At 46.4% G+C, this 22,972-nt stretch overlaps 1 protein-coding gene across 1 annotated transcript; it reads right to left on the bottom strand.

Annotated features, from left to right (window-relative positions):
- Positions 1 to 2,276: 2,276 nt before the first annotated feature.
- Positions 2,277 to 21,343, bottom strand: Tspan16 (tetraspanin 16). Its single transcript, XM_051196842.1, is given in 9 exon segments — positions 2,277 to 2,324; positions 3,447 to 3,530; positions 9,933 to 10,084; positions 10,087 to 10,099; positions 11,345 to 11,410; positions 12,158 to 12,254; positions 13,814 to 13,886; positions 14,395 to 14,563; positions 21,268 to 21,343. Coding segments are annotated over 9 exon segments (771 nt in total). The 5' UTR covers positions 21,337 to 21,343.
- Positions 21,344 to 22,972: the final 1,629 nt, after the last annotated feature.

The following is a 22,972-nucleotide window of genomic DNA, read 5'->3' as shown; positions in this document are numbered from 1 at the left end:
TGTAGCTTTGCAGCTCATTTTAAAATGTAAAGTTTTAGTCTTTGAAAGCTATTTAGGATAATCAAGGAAGACAGGTTAGTAGTTAGTCATCATTAACAAACATGTAGTCATGTTAGGTATGCTTTCAAGGTCAGACAGAGATGTATTTTAAATAGATAGATGGTCTTCAAACACTTCAAACTACATATATAGCATTTAAGATGTTTTAATAACATAAGGCTTTACATGACAGTGAGACACCTCTGCTCCTGACAGCACCGATTTACTTCAGAGAAGATGACAGGAATCAAAGAGCCTGTATTGTGGCAAAGCTAGCTACTGGGTGAGAAATTTCCCTTGCTTCTTCTGCTGAATGCTGTCCAAATTGGACAAGCAGGGACAAAAAAAAAAAAAAAAAAAAAAAAAAAAAAAATGGGACCATTGAATTTTGCCAAGACAAGGTAGGAGTCCTTCAAAATTCCTGCTTCATAGAAAAGTCTGTCAGATATTCCAGGCCTGTAGTACAAAGATGGATGTCTCAGTGTTGCAGAGGAATTTTAGGCAACTGTCCAGGCATCCAGCTGTCTCTGCCATTTCTCATCCTTTTGGAAGTTGCTTGTTTTACACTGTTTATTCAGGTAATATTATATCCTTCACGGATCTCTGATGATGTTGAAGCTTAGATAGTTTAGTTATAGTTTTCTTTGTTACCAGATTCAGAAAAGAAACTATCATGAGAGCTGTAAAGTTTATAAGGCTGAGAAACATAAAAGCTCTTGATGTTTATCTAAGATATTTATGATAGAAAGTATAAAACTCTGGACTCACTAAGATAGGATAGACAATAGAGATTTTTCTCTGAAAATACTAAATACAAATGGACTGGACACTGTGAATGTATTTATTTGATGATTATTCATATTTATATAGTTTTACTGTATTAGAGTTAAAACCTTTCTTAGACAAAAGCGGGAAATGTTGTAGATATTTGTACATTATGAGGAAATTTCCTGTGATTAATGTAATAAAAAGCTGAATGGCCAATAGCTAGGCAGGAGACCTAAGAACTTCTGGGAAGAGGAAGAGAAAGCCGGGCAGTGGTGGCACATGCCTTTAGTCCCAGCACTCGGGAAGCAGAGGCAGGTGGATCTCTGTGAGCTACAAGAGCTAGTTCCAGGACAGCCTCCAAAGCCACAAGGAAACCCTGTTTCAACCCCCCCCCCAAAAAAAAAGAAGAAGAAAGAAAGAGGAAGAGGATAATGCAAAGATGGAGATGCCAGACACAGAGGGAGTCAGGCATACAGAATGAAAGGCAGGTTAAAAAAAGAAGTTAAAATGTAGATTAATAGAAACAGGTTAGTTTAAGTTATAAGAACTAGTGGGGCAAGCCTAAGCTAAGACTGAGCTTTCATTATTAATAATAAGTTTCTGTGTGTCATTATTTGGGAGCTGGTGGGACAGAGAAAGAGCCATTACAAATGTCTGCCTAGACCAGGCATTGGTGGCACACACCTTTAATTCCAGCACTGGTGTGGCAGAGACAGGCAGATCTATGTGAGTTCGAGGCCAGCCTAGTCTACAAAGCTAGTTCCAGGACAGGTTCCAAATCAATACAGAGAAACCCTATCTTGAAAAATCAAAAAATAAAAAAACAGGTCTGGACAGATGGCTTAGAGGTTAAGAGCTGTTCCTCCAGAGGTCTGAATTCAATTCCCAGCAACCACACTGTGGCTCACAATCATCTATAATGAGATCTGGTGCCCTCTTCTGGCATGCATACTTACATGCAGGTACTGTATACATAACAAATAAATAAATCTTAAACCAAAACAAAAACAAAACTCTAATACAATGGAAATGATACTATAATGACTTACGGCCTTTTGAGGATGCAAACCCTTTGTTAGTGGGAGGAGGGTGCCCTGGTGGTGCCTTAGTTTTGCCACAGGAGCAACCTCAGTGTAGCTTGCAAGGGGGCACTCTGACACACAGGAGTCACAACTACAAAAATGCAGCTTGCTTCCTGCCCTGCAACAGCTCAACCCCTCTTTGAATGCACCAAGTTCCAGGCATTTTGTCTAACAAAGCTTCAACTCTCTTACACCATGTTACACTTAGCTGTTTCAAGTTAATACATTGCCAGCTGGGGTGCAAAATAAAAACCAAGAAAGGCAACGGGACAGATAAGGATTTCCTGATTTTTTTTTAATTCCCCTCTGAAGAGCAGTCAGTGCGCCAAAATAAATGAGACCCACTCTGCAACAGGGACTCTGTGTCCTGTCCTTTCCCAGACTGTGTCAGCTCAGCTTGATGAACAGCAGTAAGGTGGCAAGAATTCCTGGCAGCTGCGGGGAGACACATCCAAGCAAAGTCAAACTGGACGAAGCTAGTGAGACAGCTCAGTGGGTAAAGGTGCTTGCTGCTAATAGACCTAATGAGTTCAATCACTGAGACCCACAAGGTGGAACTTGACAGTCAACTTTCCATTCCTGCAGGTTTTTCTCTGACCTCCACACCTGTACAGTGGCATAGAGTGCCCACCTCACACTCACACACTAATCTTTCTTTCTTTCTTTCTTTTTTTTTTTTTTTTTTGAGACAGGGTGTCTCTGTGTAACAATTTTGGCTGTCCTGAAATTCCTCAAACTCACAGAGATCCGCCTGCCTCTGTCTCCCAAGTACTGGGATTAAAGGTGTGCACCGCCACCGCCCGGCCACACACAAATATTTTTAAAGTTATATTTACAGATTTGTTTTATGTGTATGAGTATTTTGTCTGTGTGTATATATGTACACCAACCATGTGTGTTGCCAGGATCAGAAGAGGTTGTCGGACCCCGGTAGTCGGTGACGGGACCCTCGTCCGTGGTCATTGATCTGCAGTTGGGAAAGGACAGGGCAGATAAAAGGCAGCCCTGTCAGCTGAAACGTTTGGTTAATGAAGTAAGATTAAGCCTCAAACAGAATCAATAACAAAATTTTGTCTTGCCTTTTGCCCCACTAGAGGACTACATTTCCCAGAATCCTCTACAATGGCTTCCTATAAGGTTGCACCAATAGGAAGCTCCTGTTCTTTATCTTCCTGTACGAAATGGAAGGAAAGGCTGACCCCACTCTTCTTCAGCTCTTCGGTTACAGCAGTGGAAAGAGAGCCTCCTCTGTTTTCTTCTGCTAAATCCGTTATTTAATTATTTTGTTTGTAGAAACGGTCTCATTATATAGCCAGGCTATCCTGGAATTGTCTATGTTGGCCAGGCTGTCCATAGAATTCATAGAAATCCCGCCTGCTTTGGAAGGGAGGGAGGAAGGAGGGGTCTGACCTGCACACATGTCCCAGAGAGAGAGAGAGAGAGAGAGAGAGAGAGAGAGAGAGAGAGAGAGGGAGGGAGGGAGGGAGGGGGAGGGGGAGGGAGGGAGGGAGGGAGGGAGGGAGGGAGGGGGAGAGAGAGGGGGAGAGAGAGAATGACCTGCACCACTGCTGCTCCCAAGGAGACTGTGCTCAGGGAGAAACTCTGAGCCCTGGTGATTTTCAGAAGTTTGACAAAGCAGCCCTGAGATACAGATAAGCCAGAGCTGTTAGTTCAGGGACTCCAGGGCTCTCTGAAGCCCACCCTATGGCCACTCCCGTCCCTGTGAAAGAGGCAGAGTTCTGGGATTCTTTCATCTCTGTCCTTCCAAGACAGGGGCTTATTATATAGCCCCTGCTGTCCTGGAACTTACTAAGTAGGCAAGGTTGGTCTGAAATTCAGAGATATGCCTGTCTTTGACTCCTGAGTGCTGGGATTAAAGTTGTAGACACTATGCCTGGCTTCTCCTTTCTTTCTCTTTTTTTGTTTTGTTTTAGTTTTAAATTTTTGTTTTATTATTACTGTGTGTGTGTGTGTGTGTGTGTGTGTGTGTGTGTGTGTGTGCTTAAGCACACATGTGTGCATGTACCCTCAGAGGTCCTGATTGGCTTTTTGTAAATGACACAAACTGGAATTATCTGGAAAGAGGAAACTTCAGTTGAGAAAATGCCTCCATCAGATTACCTGTGGACAGATATATGGGGCATTTTAAATGTTTGATTAATGATTGAAGTGTGAGGGCCCATGGCTGTGTGCAGTGCCACCCCTGGGAAGGTAGTTCTGACTGCTATAAGAAAGCAGGCTGAGTAAGCCATGGAAAGCAAGCCAGCAAGCAACACAACTCCATGGCTTCCACATCAGCTCCTGTCTCCAGGTTCCTGCCTGACTTCCCTCAGTGATGAACTATGACCTGTAAGACAAACAACACTTTCCTTCTAAGTTTCTCTGGTCATAGTGTTTTATTACAGCAATAGAAACCCTAAGACAAGCCAGATGATGGTGGTGCATTCCTTTAATCCCAGCACTTGGAAGGTGGAGACAGGCACCTGTGAGTTCAAGGCCAGCTTGTTCTACAGAGCAAGTTCCAGGACAGCCAAGGCTACACAGAGAAACCCTGTCTCAAAAAACAGAGAGAGAGAGAGAGAGAGAGAGAGACCCTAAGACAGAAATTAGGACAGGAGGGGTGTGTTTTTCTAGCACACCCGACCATGTTTTGGGGAGGACTGATGAATTATGGGCCAGAAAGGCCACTGCATGTTCAGAGCTGTGCTGACTAGTTTTATGTCAGTTTGACACAAGCTGGAGTCATCTGAAAGGAGGAAACCTTAATGAGAGAAAAACCTCAATAGATCAGGCTGCAGACAAGCGTATGGGCCATTTCCTTAATTAGTGTTTGATGAGAGAAGGCCCAAGCCATTGGGTGGTGCCACCCCTGGGCTGGTGCCCCTGAGTTCTGTAAGAAAGCAGGCTGAGCCAGCCAGCGAGCAGCACCGTCCATGGCCTCTGCATTAGTTCCTGCCTCCAGGTTCGTACTCTGGCATCCCTCTGTGAAGTATAAGCAAAATAAACCCTTTCCTCCCCAATCTGCACTTGGTCATGGTGTTTCATCACAGTAATAAAAACCATAACTAAGACAAGAATTTAATGAGTGCTTATGGAAACTTGGAAGAAAATTCTGAGAGCAGAATATAGCATGGAGGCCTGGCATGTTAAATTTCAGAGGGAAGCTTGAGAAGCCCTTAAAGGCTCTATGAGGGCCATTCAACATTTTGAAATAAGAGTCTATAGTTCTGGGGCTGGAGAGATGGCTCAGAGGTTAAGAGCACTGAATAGTCTTCCAGAGGTCCTGAGTTCAACTCCCAGCTTACAACCATCTATCATGAGATCTGGCACCCTCTTTTGGCCTGCAGACAGAACATTTTATATGTAATAAAAATATGTTTTAAAAAAGTCTATAGTTCTGATTAACTGGCACTCAAAGACTGGCTGTGATTATCTATCAAGAGACAAAAACTGAAACCTTTGCTTTGCTGAACAATACTTAGCTGGGGCTGGAGTGAGCTGTGACAGGAGGAGGTCCGCATCATCGAGTGAGCACTATCAGAAAGTGCTTCCTTGGGATCAGCACTCATATGCTGTGTCTAGAGGCTGTACCTTGTGTTGGCAGCTGAACTTGGCAATGTATACGCTTCCCAAGCGGTACTGCATTTGAAGACATGAAAGGGTCATGGAGTGCAGCTTGGCTGGGCTCTGGAGGAGGCCAGCAGAGGCCACTGAAGGTGCAGCTTCAGTGGCAGTAGGGAGCCCAGGACGGAAGGGACCATGGAAAGCACCCAAGGCTTGGCATTACATAGCAGGGTTAGTCCCTGAAGAGTGCCTAGCAGAGACTACTGAAATGCCATCCCAGTTGCAATGGGGACCCAAGTATTTTGGAGATGCCAGGCGGTGACAGCAGCTGCTGTGGAATGGAGCTGACCTAAGCCTGTTCGAGAAACTACGTGTGCATCAGCCCCAAGAGGGGAGTGGCACAAGCCCTTTGGAGCCTAGACCATGAGCCTCAGGCCCCGGCACCGAGCTTCACACTGTTGGGAGGTGCTTTTGCTTTGAATGTGAACATACCCCAGGTCTTACCTCTTGGAATAAGACTGATGCAACTTTCTTAAAAATTTTACAGGAGCCACAAATAAGGCATTTTGGATTTTTAGAAAGACTTTAAATACTTAAAAAAGAATACTTGTAAGGTGTTTGAATTTTTAAGGACTATGGGGCTTTTAAAAGTTGGAATTTTTGAGTTTTTGGTTGTGTTGTTTTTTAAAGCAGGGCACTGGTGGCATGCGACTTTAATACCGGCACTCTGGAGGCAAATGCAGGCAGATCTCTATGACTTTGAGGCCAGCCTGGTCTACAAAATGAGTTCCGGGACAGCCAGGGCTACACAGAAAAGCTGTTTTTCAAAAAAGCAAGAAAGAAGTTGGAATGTTTTATACTATGATATTAATATGAGATCCTGGGGACAAACAAGAAAGGAAGGGTTGTGGTTTACTAGTGTTGCATTGGTGTGTCAAACTGACAAGTGACACATTGTCCTGGTTTATATTTCAGTCAACTTGACACAAGCTAGAGTCATCTGGGAAGAGGAACCTAATTCCTGTAGGCAGGCCTGAGGGTATCTGCTTGGATTGGTACAGCCACTGTGGGTACCATCTCTGGGTACCAGAGTCCTGGCTTGTTTAAGAGAGCAGGCTGAACAAGCCATGAACAAGCCATTAAGCAATGTTCCTCTATGGCCTCTGCTTTAGTTCCTGCCTTGACTTCCCTCAATGATGGGCTAAAATCTGTAAAGTGAAATAAACCCTTTACTTCCCAGGTTGCTTTTAGTCACGGTGTTTTAAAAGCACAGCAATAGAAACCCAGTTACAAGCATTCATTAGCTGCCTATTGTGGGTGTTGGGATCTGAATTCTGGTTTCATGGTTGAACACCAAGTGTTCTTAACCACTGAGCTATGTACCAGACCCCGTGTTTTTTTGTTTTTGTTTTGAGACAAGGTCTCACATAGCACAGGCTAGCTTAGAACTCTCTGTATAGTGGAGGATGACCTTAAACTCCTGTTCTCACTTCCCAAGTACTGGGATTATAAATGTGTGCAACCACAGTGGTCCTGAGGACTAAACCAAAGGTCTCATGCATTCTAGGTTAGCACACTACCTATTTAGTTACATACCCAGCCTTGGTTTTATTTATTTTATTTACTTGTTTATTTACTTAAGATAGTATCTAAGTATATAGCCCAGTCTGGCCTCAAGCTTGACTCCTGCCTCAACCTCCAAAGTGCTGGGATTATGGGCATGTGCATCCCTCCTCCTCCTCTTCCTCCTCTTTCTTCCCTCCACATGGGTGTATGCATTCCTCCTCCTCCTTCCTCCTCTCTCCTTTCTGTTAGCCTGAGCCCAGAGCTTCAAACGTACTAACGGTATAATTCTGCACTGAGTTACAGTGTTACTTATTTCTGAGTACTCTTTACATATGAATATAAGGATTGCATGAACTATATTCAATGTCTCATTCCTTTATTTGTATTTTCTCATTCATCTCTCAATATGGTCTTATGAGCTGGGTGCTACTCCTCTTTGTCTTATGGGTGAGGGGGCTGGAATACACAGTCTTATAACCATGTACCCACACCCATTTCCTTATGATGCATCCAGAAACCCAGGGTGGCAATGGAGCTCTGCCCATAAAGGCACTTGCTGCCTAGGTTGAAGACCTGAGTTCAAGCCCCAAGATCCACACAGAGGAAGGAGAAAACTGATTCCTGAAATTGTTCTCTGGCCTCCAGATGTGCCTTGTGACACATCTGCTAAATGGATAAATGAAATAATTAAAAAACAAGCACACAAAAGCAAGTAATAGTTTTTCATCCCCTGATGGCCATCCGAGTTTCTGTTCCAATGAATTTCTCAGTGTATCTGGGTGTGAGGTGAGGTGGTCAGTCCAGCCTGGGCTGGTTGTGATTCACATTCAGCAAGGTGGACTGTGGCCTCAAGTGAACTTTCAGGAAGAATCCCTTATTTACCCTCTTATACATATAGTACATACATACATATATGTATATATATATACATATATACATACATAATAGTGAGCATTAGAATAGAATCAGAGGCCTCATGGGAAATGGAATGCACAACAGAGCCAAGTTCCTCTAACCCAATCCTGTCAATCAAAACAAGGACCTGCCAGTGCTGAGCCCCTTAGCAAGCAAACCCCCTTTTCTCTCAGCCCAGGAAAGGAAGTTCTGGACACTAACTCATGTGGCCCTTAGCCACTTTTTGTTTGATTTTTAAAATTTTGTTTTAAGTGTATGGGTGTTTTGCCTGCATGTGTTTTTATTGTAGGATATTATTTTAAGATGTGGTATTACATTTATTTATTTAACATTTGTTTAATGATGCAGAGATGTGCTGTATTCTTGTTTGTTGCATTTGTTTATCTCTGTGAAGCTATGTTACTTTGCCTGTTACTTTGCTAGACCTGATTGGTCTAGTAAAGAGCTGAATAGCCAATAGCAAAGCAGGGGTATGGATAGGTGGGGCTGGCAGGCAGAGAGGATAAACAGGAGGAGAAATCTTGGAGGAGAAGATCTAGGACTGAGAAAAGGGGGGCCAGCCCCCCAGATGCACAGCCAGCCACGGAATAAAAAGTAAAGAAAAAATATACAGAAATACAGACGCAAAAGATAGACGGGGTATTGGTTTTTGGTTTTGTTTGTTTGTTTTTGTTTTTATTTGCTTTTGGGGTTTTGGTTTGGTTTTTTTTTTTTTTTTTTTTTTTTTTTTTGACAGGGTTTCTCTGTGGCTTTGGAGGCTGTCCTGGAACTAGCTCTTTGTAGACCAGGTTGGTCTCAAACTCACAGAGATCTGCCTGCCTCTGCCTCCTGAGTGCTGGGACTAAAGGCATGCACCACCACCACCCACCTGGGATTTTTGTTTTTCGAGACAGAGTTTCTCTGTGTAACTGTCCTGGCTGTCCTGGAACTCGATTTTTAGACCAGATTTTTAGACCATTTTAGACTCAATGAAATCTGCCTGAGTCTGCCTCCTAAGTGCTGGGATCAAAGGTGTGAGCCAACATCATCCCGATTCTTATTATCATCATCATTATTATATAGTCTTCTGGCTGCATGTATGCTTACACACCAGAAGAGGGCAACAGAGATCATTACAGATGGTGTGAGCCACCATGAGGTTGCTGGGAATTGAACTTAGGACCTCTAGAAGAGCAGACAGTGCTCTAAACCTCTTATGTCCTATCCCCAGCCCCTAGACAGGATAATTTAAGTTGATAAAAGCTAGTTAGAAATAAGTCAAGCTAAAGCCAGACATTTATAAGTAAGAATAAGCCTCTGTGTGATTTATTTGGGAGCTGGGTAGTGGGCCTCTCAAAGAGTAAAGACTAAAAACCCTGAACATATGTACATGTAGCATGTGGGTGCCTGGTGCCTACAGAAGGTATCCAATTCCTTGGAACTGAAGTTATGTACAGTTTTATGCCTCCCTGTGGGTGCTGGGCCTCAAGCCCAGGTGCTCAGCAAGAAAAAGAGCTCTTAACTCCTGAGCCATCTCTCCAGCCTTATTTATTTCTTTATTGTATTGTATGCCCATGTTCATGGTACACATGCCATGGGGGGGCATATGGAGGTTAGAGGTTAACCTGAGGGAATTTTCCCAGGGACCAAACTCAGGTTGTGTCAGGATTCATGGTAACCCTGTACCCACTGAGGCTTCCCTCTGCCCTTCCTTCTTATTTTTTTTAATTGGGTTTTTGCAGTGTAGTAGTCCAAGTTGACCGCTCAGACTAGTGATCTCCATGCCTCAGCCTCCTCAGTGCTGAGGATTATCGGTGTGAGCCACCCTGACCACTTACTATTCTGTCTTTTGCAGTTGATAATCTCAGTGTTTTTTCACAGTATCAGGAAGAAGACTTGTTAGTCCAAAGTGATGTTACCAAAATGAACTGAAAACTCTGAGTTTCTCTCTCCCCCAAGCCTTTGGTCACGGTTCCCACAGTCTGAGCTCCTAGAGTCTCTAAGATAACACACACACACAAAAGGTTTGAATTACCTCCTGGAGATGACATCCAAGGACACATTGTGCCCATCACAGTTTGCACTGCCTATGGATTTACAACAGCCCCTGGGGTAGCTGTGGCCACTTGTCACTTGAAAGGAAGAGCCAACAAAAGCTGTGTGGTTACTCACCCACAGTACTTCAGCTGCAACAGGAGAATTAATGACTCCCTGAGGCCTATGGGGTGGCTCAGTGGGAAGAACTCATGCACAAGGCATGAGGACTTGAGTTCAAATCCCCAACACCATGTCAAAATTCAGGCATGCCTTGTGTGCCTGTAAGCCCAGTGCTGGGAAGCAGAGATGGGGAATTGCCGGGGCTTTCCAGCTGCCAGTCTAGCTTCCAGATTCAGTGAGGGACCCTGGCTCCAGAGAACAAGGTGGGGAGTGACGGAGCAGGACGCTTGACGTCCTGCTTTGTCCCCCACATGCACACACACCTGTACACACCTGCTCACATACACTGTTTACGGACTCCCCTTTAAATAAGAAAGCCATTGTCACCCCAGTCACCCCACTCTTCTCCCAGGGCAGAAACTGGCTTCTTCACTGTGACTCATAAGGACCTGTCCAGGTTACCCATCACCTCCCAAACTGAGCTCAGGACAGATTGAACTCATGATGACCCTCCTGCCTCAGCGTCTCATGTGCTGAGTTTGTAGGCATGACCCACAACATCAGTCCTTTTAAAGACAATGTTTGTTTTGTTTTGAGACAGCGTCTCACTGTGTAGGCCTGGCTGCATAGCACTGGCGTGTAGACCAGGCTGTTCTGAAACTCACATAGGTCAGCCTGCCTCTAGAGCCTTCTGTGTGCTGGGATTAAAGATGTGCACCACCATTCCCAGTATTCATTTTCTTCACTTTTATTTCTCACATTATTATTATTATTATTATTATTGCATATTTGTGCTATGACACAGGTGTATAGATCAGAGGAAAACTTCAGGAGCCAGTTCTCTTCTGCCATGCGGGTCGCAGGGCCTGAACTCAAACCATCAGGATACATGGCAAGTCCTTTTACTTACCTTGCAGCTTTGTTCACATCTATTCAATCCACAGTTGTCTGACTCTGGACACGGAGTGCTTCAAGCAGAGAACCAACTGGGGCTCAATTCTCTCACAGTGAGTGCCCATCGGACTTGGCAGCTGAACATGGATGGCTACCAGCTCTAAAGCAACCCTGGGGAAGCACCTGCAGGACCTCCAGGTCATTGTCAGCTGAGTGAGTTCAAGGCCAGGTCAGTTGAAATGTGCCTGGGAGAAGAGTCTGGTGGTTGTTTGTCTAAGGTGTGGGAGGCCCTTGGCTCCATACCCCACACAAGAAAAGGTTAAATGATCAATCATGTGCTATGTCTGTTTCAGCAGCATGTTATAAAAGGTGTGGCTCACCTTCTCCATGACACGGTTCCACTGTATAGAGAAGCCATCTGCCTCACTGTATTCGCAGTAATTCCTCTGCAGGTTCAGAAAGGTGTGTGTGCTCGGAGGCCACATCCTGAAACTTCCGGGAGAGGCCGGAAGCATAATCACCGCGAGAGAGAGAGAGAGAGAGAGAGAGAGAGAGAGAGAGAGAGAGAGAGGGGGAGGGGGGAGGGAGGGAGGGAGGGAGGGAGGGAGGGAGGGAGGGAGAGAGGGAGGGAGGGAGGGAGGGAGAGAGAGAGAGAGAGAGAGGGGAGAGAGAGAGAGAGGGGAGAGAGAGAGAGAGGGAGAGAGAGAGAGAGAGAGAGAGGGGAGAGAGAGGGGAGAGAGAGAGACCTCCTGCCTCGCCTCTGGCCTCCTCATCCCTCCCTCCACTCTTCCCTCCCTTCCCCCTCTTCTCCCCTTGTTCTTTCTTTCCATCGAGGCAGGGTCTCATTGCCTCAGGCTAGCCTCAGAGGCACTGTATACCCAAAGCTGACTATGAACTTCTGACCCTCCTACTTCTACCTCAAGTGCTGTGCTGAAGTTATTGAGGTTCATTTCTTGAGGCTAGAAATTGGGGATTTTCTTTGGCTATCTTCACTTTCTCTCCTTTTCCTTATGGTTCTGAAGGGCTAGAATCCTTTCATTCAGGCTGCCATGGAACTGGCCGGGGAAGAGCAGAGCAGTTCAAAGGCAAGCGCATCTATCTGGTACACTGAGTACCGATGGAACCTGAATCACAAGCTGGCTAGGTCATCACTGGTAAAAACTGCCCCCTTAGCAGCCAGGCATGGTGCTCACACTCTTGTCATCCCAGCGCTGAGGAGGTAGAAGGGTCCAGAGCCCATAGTCAGACAACTTCTTAGTGAGTTGGAAGCTAACCTGGGTTATGAGAGAGCTACAGAGAGAGACAGACAGACAGAGACAGCATTAAATATTACTTTTACCAACCAAATTTCTTTTGGAACACATAAAGGGTGAATTTAGCTTTGGGGATATATATATATATTCTCTATGTAGACCAGGCTGTCCTCAAACACACAGATCCACCTGCCTCTGCCTTCCAAGTGCTGGGATTAAAGACATGCACCACCATGCCTGGCCTCCAAATTTTGATTTTTAAAGTAAAGGGTTTGAATTACTGGAGTTTCTGAGGATATGGCTGAGTTGGTTAGCATTTTTATAGCATTCACGAGGCTCTGGTTCAGTCCCCAGCATAACAAAATCCAGGCATGTCGGCCACACAGCAGGGAAGTGGAGACAAAAATATCAGGAGTTCAGGGTCATCCTCAGCTACATGAGGATTCAAGACCCTGTCTCAAAAAAAAAAAAAAAAAAAATCCCAGTGACAGCAATGATATAAATCCATATCCAAAATGCTCCAAGACTGGAGGTCAACCATGGGAACTTCCCCTCCCACCAATGTCCCCAGCCTCCCCAGTGCCTCCAACTACCCTGGAGTGAGTGACCAGCCAGTACAGTGCTTTGTCCCCTGTGTCAGAGCACAGTCTGCCTTCATTCTCTTTCTCATGTACCACAGAGCTCTCTCTGCCCCTGGCTGTCCCCAGTAAGGACAGGTTTTCACTGCTTATCATTTCTCTACACAGTGGCCTGGCTGCTTTCTGTCCTGTGGCACCCTGTGCACAGCCCTCAGCCTCTCAGCCCCTTGAGCATAGTAACTCAGGCACATTTTTGTGTTTTTGAGGCATGTTTTTGGCAAGTAGTCCAGGCTGGATGTAAGGTCATGATCTCCTGCCTCAGCCTCCTGGATACTGCAATCACAGGTGTTTGCCTTGATTTTGGATCCAAATGCCTGCTCTTTCCTGTCTCTGTATATAAGTACACTTGTGTATATGTGTGCCTGTGTGTGTACATGGGCATGCATGTACATGCCTATGTGTGTGCATGCATGTGTGCATGTGTGTGTGTGTGTGTGTGTGTGTGTGTGTGTGTGTGTGCATGCTTATGTATGCATGTGAACTGAGCCATGCCCCAGCCCTTCTCCAGGCCTTTAGATGGATTTCCTGTTCTGTGACTGGTCCAGTGACCCATAGGGAGGATGTCTCCTTTCCCCGGTTTCTGGTCTCCATAAGCATGTCCTGTCATCACCTCCCAAATAGAGCCCCTGAATAGTGACAGACTCAGCTCCTCACTGGGGATTCTAGGGAGGAGCTTCTGACAAAGCACCTCATACCCCTAATCTTTGGACATCTTTTAAAATTGTACAAATGTACCTGCATTGCCCACCTCCCTGCAGAAGACAGCTGGATAGTGACAGGTTCCTGGTGTCCTCTGTTGGAGAAGGCTGAAGTTTTCAGTTTTTCAACTCTGCATTTCAGTACTCCCCCATCTCTGGGCTTCCCTGTGTCAGGGGAGGGCATGGAGTGGGGGTGCCTTTGGGGACCAGACTTCTGATGACCTCTGTCTCTTCCTGTGAGTTAGGAATCCTGTACTTACAGTGGGAAGAATACAAGCACCACGGAGGCCATCACAACTTCCAGAATGACAATAATAAGCAGGGACAGGGAAACTGGAAGGCAGAGAAAGGGACAGGGCTGGGCTGGGAGCCCGCTTGGTGGATCCCACTGACCTGGTGCTGAGGAAGGTAGAGGTTCGGTCCTTCACCCCACCACCATTCCACTGGGCTCCTGTTTGAAAGAACTCAGATGTGATAGGGGTAGAGCAGGAGGTTGCTGGGCTTTGTTCTTCCCAGCTCTGTTTCCAGGGTTGGGAAGATTCAGGTGCAGGCTGGCCTGGTGGGCTTGAGGGGCCTGAAGATGGGAGCCTCCTCTTGACTCAAAGCAGGTGCATGGGGAGGACATGGGTGAAGGAGAAAGGCGTGTGAGAAAGTACTGACAAGCCTCAGCCACCTACTGATACCAAAATCAAACAAGGGAACCGGGAGCCTGCACGTGAAAAGTGGAAGAGGAAGGGTGAGAGCCTAGCACTCGGGGGCAGAGGCAGGGGCAATGAGGATGGACGCATGGCCGGGCTGTGTGGTCTCTGCGTGCACTACTTATAGCCACTGCTTTCTGTACTCATCCCGTACCACCCGGCAAGGCTGAGCCCTGTGGTGATGAATTCCACTCCCAGGCTCAGATAACCGGAGTGAAAGAGGTAGGCAGACGACATCCCAAGGACCTTCGTCATTGTGGCCTCTCCATACGTGACCCCAAGAGCCAGGCCAATGAGGGCCATGCCAGACACCTTGAGAACAGAAACCAAACAGAAGGAGGTCAGGGGGTACAGGTGGAAGTCTTCCTGGGTGGGGCCAGAGGGAAGCAGAGGCTAATAAAATCAGTAAACATGCTAAACGGGGTAATACCAGAGCTGATGTGATGAGGAAACATTGTCATAGTTGTGTAAAAACAACAACAAAAAAAGTCGGCATTATAGGAATTATAGGCATGTGCCATCGTGGCTGACTTTTTTCCTTTTTCACATTTACTTTATAGGTATGGATGTTTTCCTTGTTCCACATGTGCACCCTGTGCATGTCTGATGCTCAAGGATGATGCCAGAAGAGGGCGTTGGATCCCTGAAACTGGAGTTAGAGGCGATTGGGAGCTATTATTAGGGTGCTGGAAGCTAAACCCAGGTCCTCAGCAATAGCAGCTGATGTGCTTACCTGAGGAGCATCCCCTCCAGTCCCAGCTTTTACTTTTTGAGGTAAAATTCTACTTCAGAAATCACATTTTTAAATTTTTGCTTAATGAAATAATCACAACCAACTTTCAGGGCAACAGGGTGTTTGTCCCAGTGGGGTCTTGTATATTGCTTCATTGTGCAGCCCTCACTTGCTCATTATGTAGGCTAACCTTATACTTCTTGTTTTTTCCAAGACAGGGTTTCTCTGCTCTGTAGACCAGGCTGGAATTGAACTCAGAAATCCTCCTGCCTCTTCTGTCATGTGTTTGTACTAAGGGCCTGGGCCATCATGCTCAGCTGTTTTGTCTTTTTACATGAAGAGGACATGGGGGCTGTGGAGATAGCTCAGCAGCTAAGTCATTTAATATTCTTACAGAGGACTTGAGTTCAGTTCCCAACACCTACACTAGACAGTTCACAACTACCTGTGACTCCAGCTCTTTTGGCCTCTGCAGGTACTCTCTCCTCTCTCTCTCTCTCTCTCTCTCTCTCTCTCTCTCTCTCTCTCTCTCTCAAGGAAAGGAGGAGTGGAGAGAGAGCTAAGTGGCTAAGAGTACTTACTTCGCAATCACAGTTCCCCAGTTCAGATTCTAGCACCGACTTAACAAAAGCCCATAATTCTACCTCCGAAAGGGGCGGAGACAGGAGGATTGCTGGGGCTTGCTGGCTTGCAGCCTAGCTGAGACCCCAGCTCCAGGTTCAGGGAAAGATCCTACCCGATTCAAAAGGACATGGTGGACAGCTGACACTTTCTTCTACCCACCCCATGACACACAGTTGAAATAAAAATAAGGAAGATTAGAAAATCACTGGAGAGGAATGGAAAGGAAGACAGGGGGAAAAGACACACAGAGAGACACACACAGAGAGACACAGAGAGACATACACACACACAGAGAGACACACACACACACAGAGAGAGACACACACACAGAGAGACAGAGAGAGAGAGAGACACAGAGAGACACACACAGAGAGAGACACACAGAGAGAGAGACACACACACAGAGACAGACACACACAGAGACACAGAGAGAGAGACACACACACAGAGAGACACACACAGAGAGACAGAGAGAGAGACACACACACACAGAGACACACAGAGAGAGACACACACACAGAGAGAGACACACACACAGAGAGAGAGACACACACAGAGAGAGACACAGAGAGAGAGACACACACAGAGACGCAGAGAGTGACACACACACACAGAGAGACACACACAGAGAGACAGAGAGACACAGAGAGAGACACACACACACACAGAGACACAGAGAGAGAGAAAGACACACACAGAGAGACACACACAGAGAGAGAGACACACACAGAGACACACACAGAGAGACAGAGAGAGAGACACAGAGAGAGACACACACACACACAGAGACACAGAGAGAGAGAAAGACACACACAGAGAGAGACACAGAGAGAGAGACACACACACAGAGACGCAGAGAGTGACACACACACACACAGAGACACACACAGAGAGAGAGACACACACAGAGACACACACAGACAGAGAGAGAGACACAGAGAGACACACACACAGAGAGAGAGACACAGAGAGAGAGAAAGACACACACACAGAGAGACACACACACAGAGAGAGAGACAGAGAGAGGGAGACACACAGAGAGACACACACAGAGAGACACACACACACAGAGAGAGACACACAGAGAGAGAGACACAGAGAGAGACACACACACAGAGAGACACACACAGAGACACAGAGAGAGACACACAGAGAGAGAGACACACATAGAGACAGACACATACACACAGAGACACAGAGAGAGAGAGAGAGAGAGAGAGAGAGAGGGAAGGAGGGAAAAAGAAAGTTGTTGAAGTGTAGGACAGGCTGGGGGTCTGGCTTAGTGGGTCAGAGTGCTCTGTATAAGCACGAACCCCGAGCTCAAATGTCCGCTACCCACATAAAGCCAGGCACTGCCCATGTGTGCAAACCCAGGGACAGGAGGGTCCAGGACTGTGGGCCACTAGCCTCGCTCTAGCTCAGTGAGAGACTCTGCATGAAGAGAATAAGGTGGAGAGGGACAGAGCAGGACACCACCCAGTGTTCTCCTCACCCCCACACAAAGGGGAACACTCATACACACAAATTCCAGCAAATGCAGAAAGATATTTTTTAAATTTTTGCTTGTGTTTAAATTTTTATTATGTTATTAGTGTATGTGTGTGTGTGTGTGAGCGCGCGTGCGCAAATGTATGCACACATCTGTAGAGGTAAAAGGACAACTTGCAAGAGTCAGCTCCCTTCTTTCACCATGGGTCCTAGGGATGGAGCCCAGAGGGTCCAGCTGATGTCACATGTCACTAGCTAAGACACTAGTCCTGCTTTGTTTACTTGTCTGTCTTTGAGACAGAGTCTGATGTAGCCCAGGCTGGCTTCAATCTTGTGCCAACCCTTCTGTCGGGCTCTCGATGTCTGGGACTGCATATGGATGCCACTACACACCAGTCAGAAAAGTCAGGAGTTCAAAGTCACCTTCAGCTACCTAGAGAGTTCCAGGCCAACCACAGGGTTGAATAGGAAGATTCTGCCTCAAAAACAAGACAAAACAAACAAACAAAGATGCATATGGCGTGTTACCCTGATAGCGAGGAAAACTTAAAGGGTGCATGCAGTTTGTGAGCACAGACACAGCTCAGTGACCATGTCCTTCACATGCCTGAAGGCCCAGCTTCATGCTCAGTGCACCAACTAAAACCAAGAAAGACCACTCAGGACTGAAGAGACAGACACTCCGCAGTTACGAGCACACACTGCTCTGGCAGAAGACTTGAGTTCAGTTCCTAGCACCCACCCAGGCACTCACATCACCTGTAATTCCAGCTCCAGGGCAGGGGAAACAAACAAATTGCACTAACTTTTCTATCAAAGGGTTAAATAAGACAAACTCCCACTCTGTTGCAAAAAAAAAAGTAAAGAAGTCACTTGGCAGAAATTTGAATTCCTCTAGAGTGAGAGCTTTTGGAAATCAAAATATGTACTCAACTTTCGCTTCTCCATAGAAGCCACTCTCATAAGAATGTGAGAGCTGGGGGCTGGAGAGATGGCTCAGAGGTTAAGTGCTTTGAATGTTCTTCCAGAGGGACCTGGGTTCAATTCCCAGCAACCACATGGTGGCTCACAACCATCTATAATCAGATCTGGTGCCCTATTCTGGCCTGCAGGGGATACATGTAGGCAGAATGTTGTATACACAATAAATAAATCTTAAAAAAAAAAAAAAAAAAAAAAAAAAAAAAAAAAAAAGAATGTGAGACCTGACTCTGACGGCTCAGGGAGGCACAGGATCCGTTTGTGTGTGGAATCTTAAAAACCTAGTGGTAACCTAATCAAGGTCTTGCACACTTCTACAGGAGTAAAACTTTTGCCTTGCCACAGAACTCTGGATCTTGTCATTTTCTTTACTTGTTTTGTTTTTTAGTTGGTTTCTCAAGACAGAGTTTCTCTGTGTAACTTTGGAGCCTGTCCTGAAACTCACTCTGTAGACCAGGCTGGCCTCAAACTCACGGAGATCTGCCTGTCTTGCCTTCCAAGTTCTCTATATAATAGTCTTGGCTGTCCTGGAACTCTCTGTAGACCAGGCTGGTCTCAAACTCAGAGGTTCACCAGTCTCTTAAGTGCTGGGATTAGAGGTAAATGATATGCCTATGTAATTTTCTCGAGAGTCCAGACTAATTTCTTTTTCCTTCCTTCTTTCCTTCCTTCCTTCCTTCCTTTCTTCCTTCCTTCCTTCCTTCCTTCCTTCCTTCCTTCCTTCATCTTCTACAGGTCTCTCTACATACCCTTTACTGCTCTGGCACTCCTTTACACATATTTGGGAAGAGGGTCTGGCCCCTTGTGAGAAATGGGCCAGACAAGGCATGCTGGCTCGTGGCAGCTTCAATCCAAAAACTCTGGAGGCAGAGATAGATGGATCTTTGTGAGTTCAAAGCCAGCCTGGTCTACATAGCAAGAGAGCCAGGGCTATATAGAGGAACCCTGTCTCAAAACAAAGAAACTTTGTGATTGGGCAAGTCACAGGCCCTGGAGAAGACATGTACTACTGTCCCCTTGTTGACTGGGTATGGCATCAAACTGCCTTCTAAAGATTATGCTCTTCCACTTTGGTCAGGGAAGCTACTGTCTATAGGAAGTGACCGAGTAAAGCAGGGACTTAAGATTGCTCAAGTGACTGGGTGCTGAGCCCTTTCTAGGACATCTGTGCCACTTGTTCCAGAGAACATCACAGGAGAAAGGGGGTAAGAACAGAAGAGCTGGAGGATGAGGATGCCTTGAAGGGCAGTCCTTTGACACATGGTTGTTGCACCCATGAGCTCAGGCCAGCAGTGGTCTGAAACACAGCTGTTGGCATTCCTCCTCAGATGACCAGAGGGTTGAGGGGCCCGCCCTTGCAGGAAGAGCTATAGACAGGTAAAGGTTGCTGCACAGTTCTCAGTGGTATGGCTACTGGGTCATGGCCTTGCTCAAGTAAATAACCAAGCATCAGTGTGCACACAGGCAACACTAATTAATGCAGGAGGCTTCAAAAACTTCTCCTCCTCCTTCTTCTTAAGACAGTGTTTCCTTGTGTGGCTTTGGAGCCTGTTCTAGAACTTGCACTGTAGACCAGGCTGGCCTCGAACTCACAAAGATCCACTTGCCTCTGCCTCCTGAGTGCTGCAACTAAAGGCATGCACCTCCACTGCTGGGCTCAAAAACTTATGTAAAATAAATAAATAAGTAAATAAATAAAATAAAAAACTGTCTTAAAAGGAGAAAAAGGAGGGGCTGTGGAGGGGGCTGAGAAGTTAAGAGCACTTTCTGCTCTTACAGAGGACCTTCACCAATGTGGAGGCCACCTGTAAATCTAGGGAATGTGACACTCCTCTTACCTCTCTAACTATCTGACATGGGTTCACAAAGTCACACACATACACATAATGAAAAGAAAAATTAATGTTCAAAAGACTATATAAAGGAACAAAAATTGGGGGGGGCAGGCTAGAGAGCCAGCTCAGATGTTAACAGCAAGTGCAGCTCTTACAGAGGACCAGAGTCTGTCCCTAGCCCTCACACCAGATGGTTTCTAGTCACCTGTAACTCCAGCTGCAGAGGACAGATGCCTCCGGCCTTCATGGGTGAGTGCACTTAGAAACACATACACATGATTAAAATGATAAAATAAATCTTTCTTTTAGATTTATTTATTATGTTTACAGTGTCCTGCCTGCGTGTATGCCCGCAGGCCAGAAGAGGGCACCAGATCTCATTACGGATGATTGTGAACTCAGGACGACTTCTGGACAAGCAGTCAGTGTTCATAACCACTGAGCCACCTCTCCAGCCTGATAAAACAAATCTTAAAACAAAAGAACCATCTGTCCAACTTGACTGAGATAAAGCATTGTGGCCCAAAACTTGGGGAAGAAAGGGTTTCCATCAGCTTCCAGCTAACAGTCCATCCCCGAGGAAAGCCAAGGCTGGAACCTGGAGGCAGGAACTGAGGCAGATGCCATGAACTGCTGCTTTCTGGCTTGCTCTCCCTGTGACCATCCCCGCCTCCTTTCTCACAGTACCCAGGACCGCCTGCTCAGGCTGGCACTGCTCACAGTGCCTTAATCAAGAAAACACCTCCACAGACATCCCCATAGGTCAATCTGATGAAGGCAATCCCTCAATTACAATTACGGCACCCTCTTCCCAGATGACTTCAGCTTGTGTCAAGGTGACAAAAAGAAAAAAGAAAAAACAAGACACCACACTTAGTTTTTCAAACTCAATCATTTTTTCTGATGTGGGGTTGGTTTGTCTGGTTTTCTTTTGAGACGACATATGATGTAGCTCCCGGAACACAGTGTGCACTTCTGTGTCTGGTCTAAGTCATGCTAGGGTTAGAACACAAGGCCTCTAGCAACCTGAGAAGTGCTCTACCCACAGCCTTTCAAACTCCCTTCCATGGGATTTGATAGAAAACCACGCCTTTCCCATCCCTGATCCAGGCTCCCCAACTGTATACATTTGTACTGACATCCCCAGCATTGGGTCCCATTGTGCCTCCTACATATTTATTTCTGACATGTCTCATTCCTCATCAACCTGTCCTACATCTCTCCTGCCCCCTCCAACCTCCCTCTGGGAGCACAGATCTGGAAGGCAATTTGGATCAACTTATTTCTGTCTTCCAGGGAGAGGGCTACGAAGAGAGGCTGCCAAGTCCCCAGGACCTGGATTGTGACATACTTACAGCCGTGAAGCCACAGAATAAAGACAACAGTTTCTTCAAGAAAGAATATGGTGTGTGTATTTCAGCCATGATTGCAGACCTGGTACCCTGATGCTGAAGTCAGCATCTTCCCGGGGAGTTCTGGGCTGCTGAGGCCCAGCATGTCAGCCAGGGACACTCAAGCTGACTTATTCTTCTTCCTGACTGCCTGGTGACTTTCCTCGGATGCTTGGCTCAGCCTTCAACCTTTATCACATCACAATAGGAACTGGCTGGGCATGCTGGCACACACCTTTAATCCCAGCACAAACAAACACCCCACAAGGGTAAGATCCCAGAACCTACTCCAGTGGCTCAAGACTGCCTGGAGCTCCAGCTCCATGGAATTTATGCCCTCTTCTGGCTCCTGCATTCACATGGCAGACAACTCACATAGATACGCATGCACATCAAGAAAAATAAAAATATAAAAACCCTGACAAAACAGTAGGCAGCTGAGGAGGTTTACAGTAGTAGGAAAACAGGTCCCCTTCACAGCCCTTACTCAGCTCCTTCTCCAGATAGGCCACGCTGGACAGGGAAGGAGATGACCTCCCTATACGCCACCAAGGGCAGCAGAGCACAGAGCCACCGGGGCACCAGGGCCACCAGGCAAAGTACTCACCATTTGAGCGACTGACATCCACTGCCCCTAAATCCTGGCCCAAAAGGTGCTCACTAAACAGGGTGGAATGAATTAGCAAGGGACTTCGAGGTCACACATTTTGATTTGTTGTTCATTTAATTTAATAAAAATTTCAGCTTTTAAAAGAAAGTATGTATTTACCTTCATTGTGTATGCAAAGTTTGGCCTGTGCCCCATGTGCATGGGTGCCTGAGACTGAATTAAATATGGTTATGAACAATAGTGTGGGTGCTGGCCATCAGGGTTAATGGCAAATACATTTGTCCGCTGAGTATCCTGTCAGCCAACACACTGGATTTTTCATATATTTTCTGAGGGTTGAACTCAGGCCTCATGGTTATGAGGCAGGTACTTTACTGACTGAACCATCTCCTCATTCTTTTGTATTTTTGAGTTTCATGTAGCCCAGGTTAACCTCCAAGTAGCTATGTAGCTGAGAATAATCTTGTACTTTGTGTGTGTGTGTGTGTGTGTGTGTGTGTGTGTGTGTATTCAGGTGGCCTGGAAGTCACTATGGAGACCAGGTTGGCCTTCAACTCAGAGACCCATCCACCTGCCTGTGCCTTCTGATCACTGGAATTTCAGGCATGCACCCCAGCAGCTGGCTCTACCCTTTGAGGCAGTGTCCTGCCTCCCCCGCGTGGCTGGTGGAGGAATAGGTTTCTTTCACAAAGAATTCTGAGCCCCTGATAGGTGCTAAACCAGTAACTTTTGAGCTTAGAAAACGATTTTCTTGTACTACAAAATTTCTCTGGCCTGATGGAGCAGCGACGAGGGTGGAATTCTGGAGCTCTCCAATGTGGTCACTAGGGGGCGCTACGATCACAGAAAACAACTGACGCGTTGTCTCCGCGCCCTTGTCCACCTTATTCTCTTCATGCAGAAGCGTGCTCCCCCTCTGGGTGAGGCCTTCCAAACTGTCCCCTCGTGCCAGGTGCGCCGGGCAACAGTATCGCCAAACACTGTTCTGTGCCGTGTTACCCTGGCACACGTTGGTTGTGGGCTCCATGTCCCCCCTTATTCACTGAGTCGTCTCCTCTT

Source organism: Phodopus roborovskii, unplaced genomic scaffold, assembly GCF_943737965.1.
Source record: "Phodopus roborovskii unplaced genomic scaffold, PHOROB, whole genome shotgun sequence".
Taxonomy (NCBI): domain Eukaryota; kingdom Metazoa; phylum Chordata; class Mammalia; order Rodentia; family Cricetidae; genus Phodopus; species Phodopus roborovskii.
This window is presented reverse-complemented; position numbering and strand designations above follow the sequence as displayed.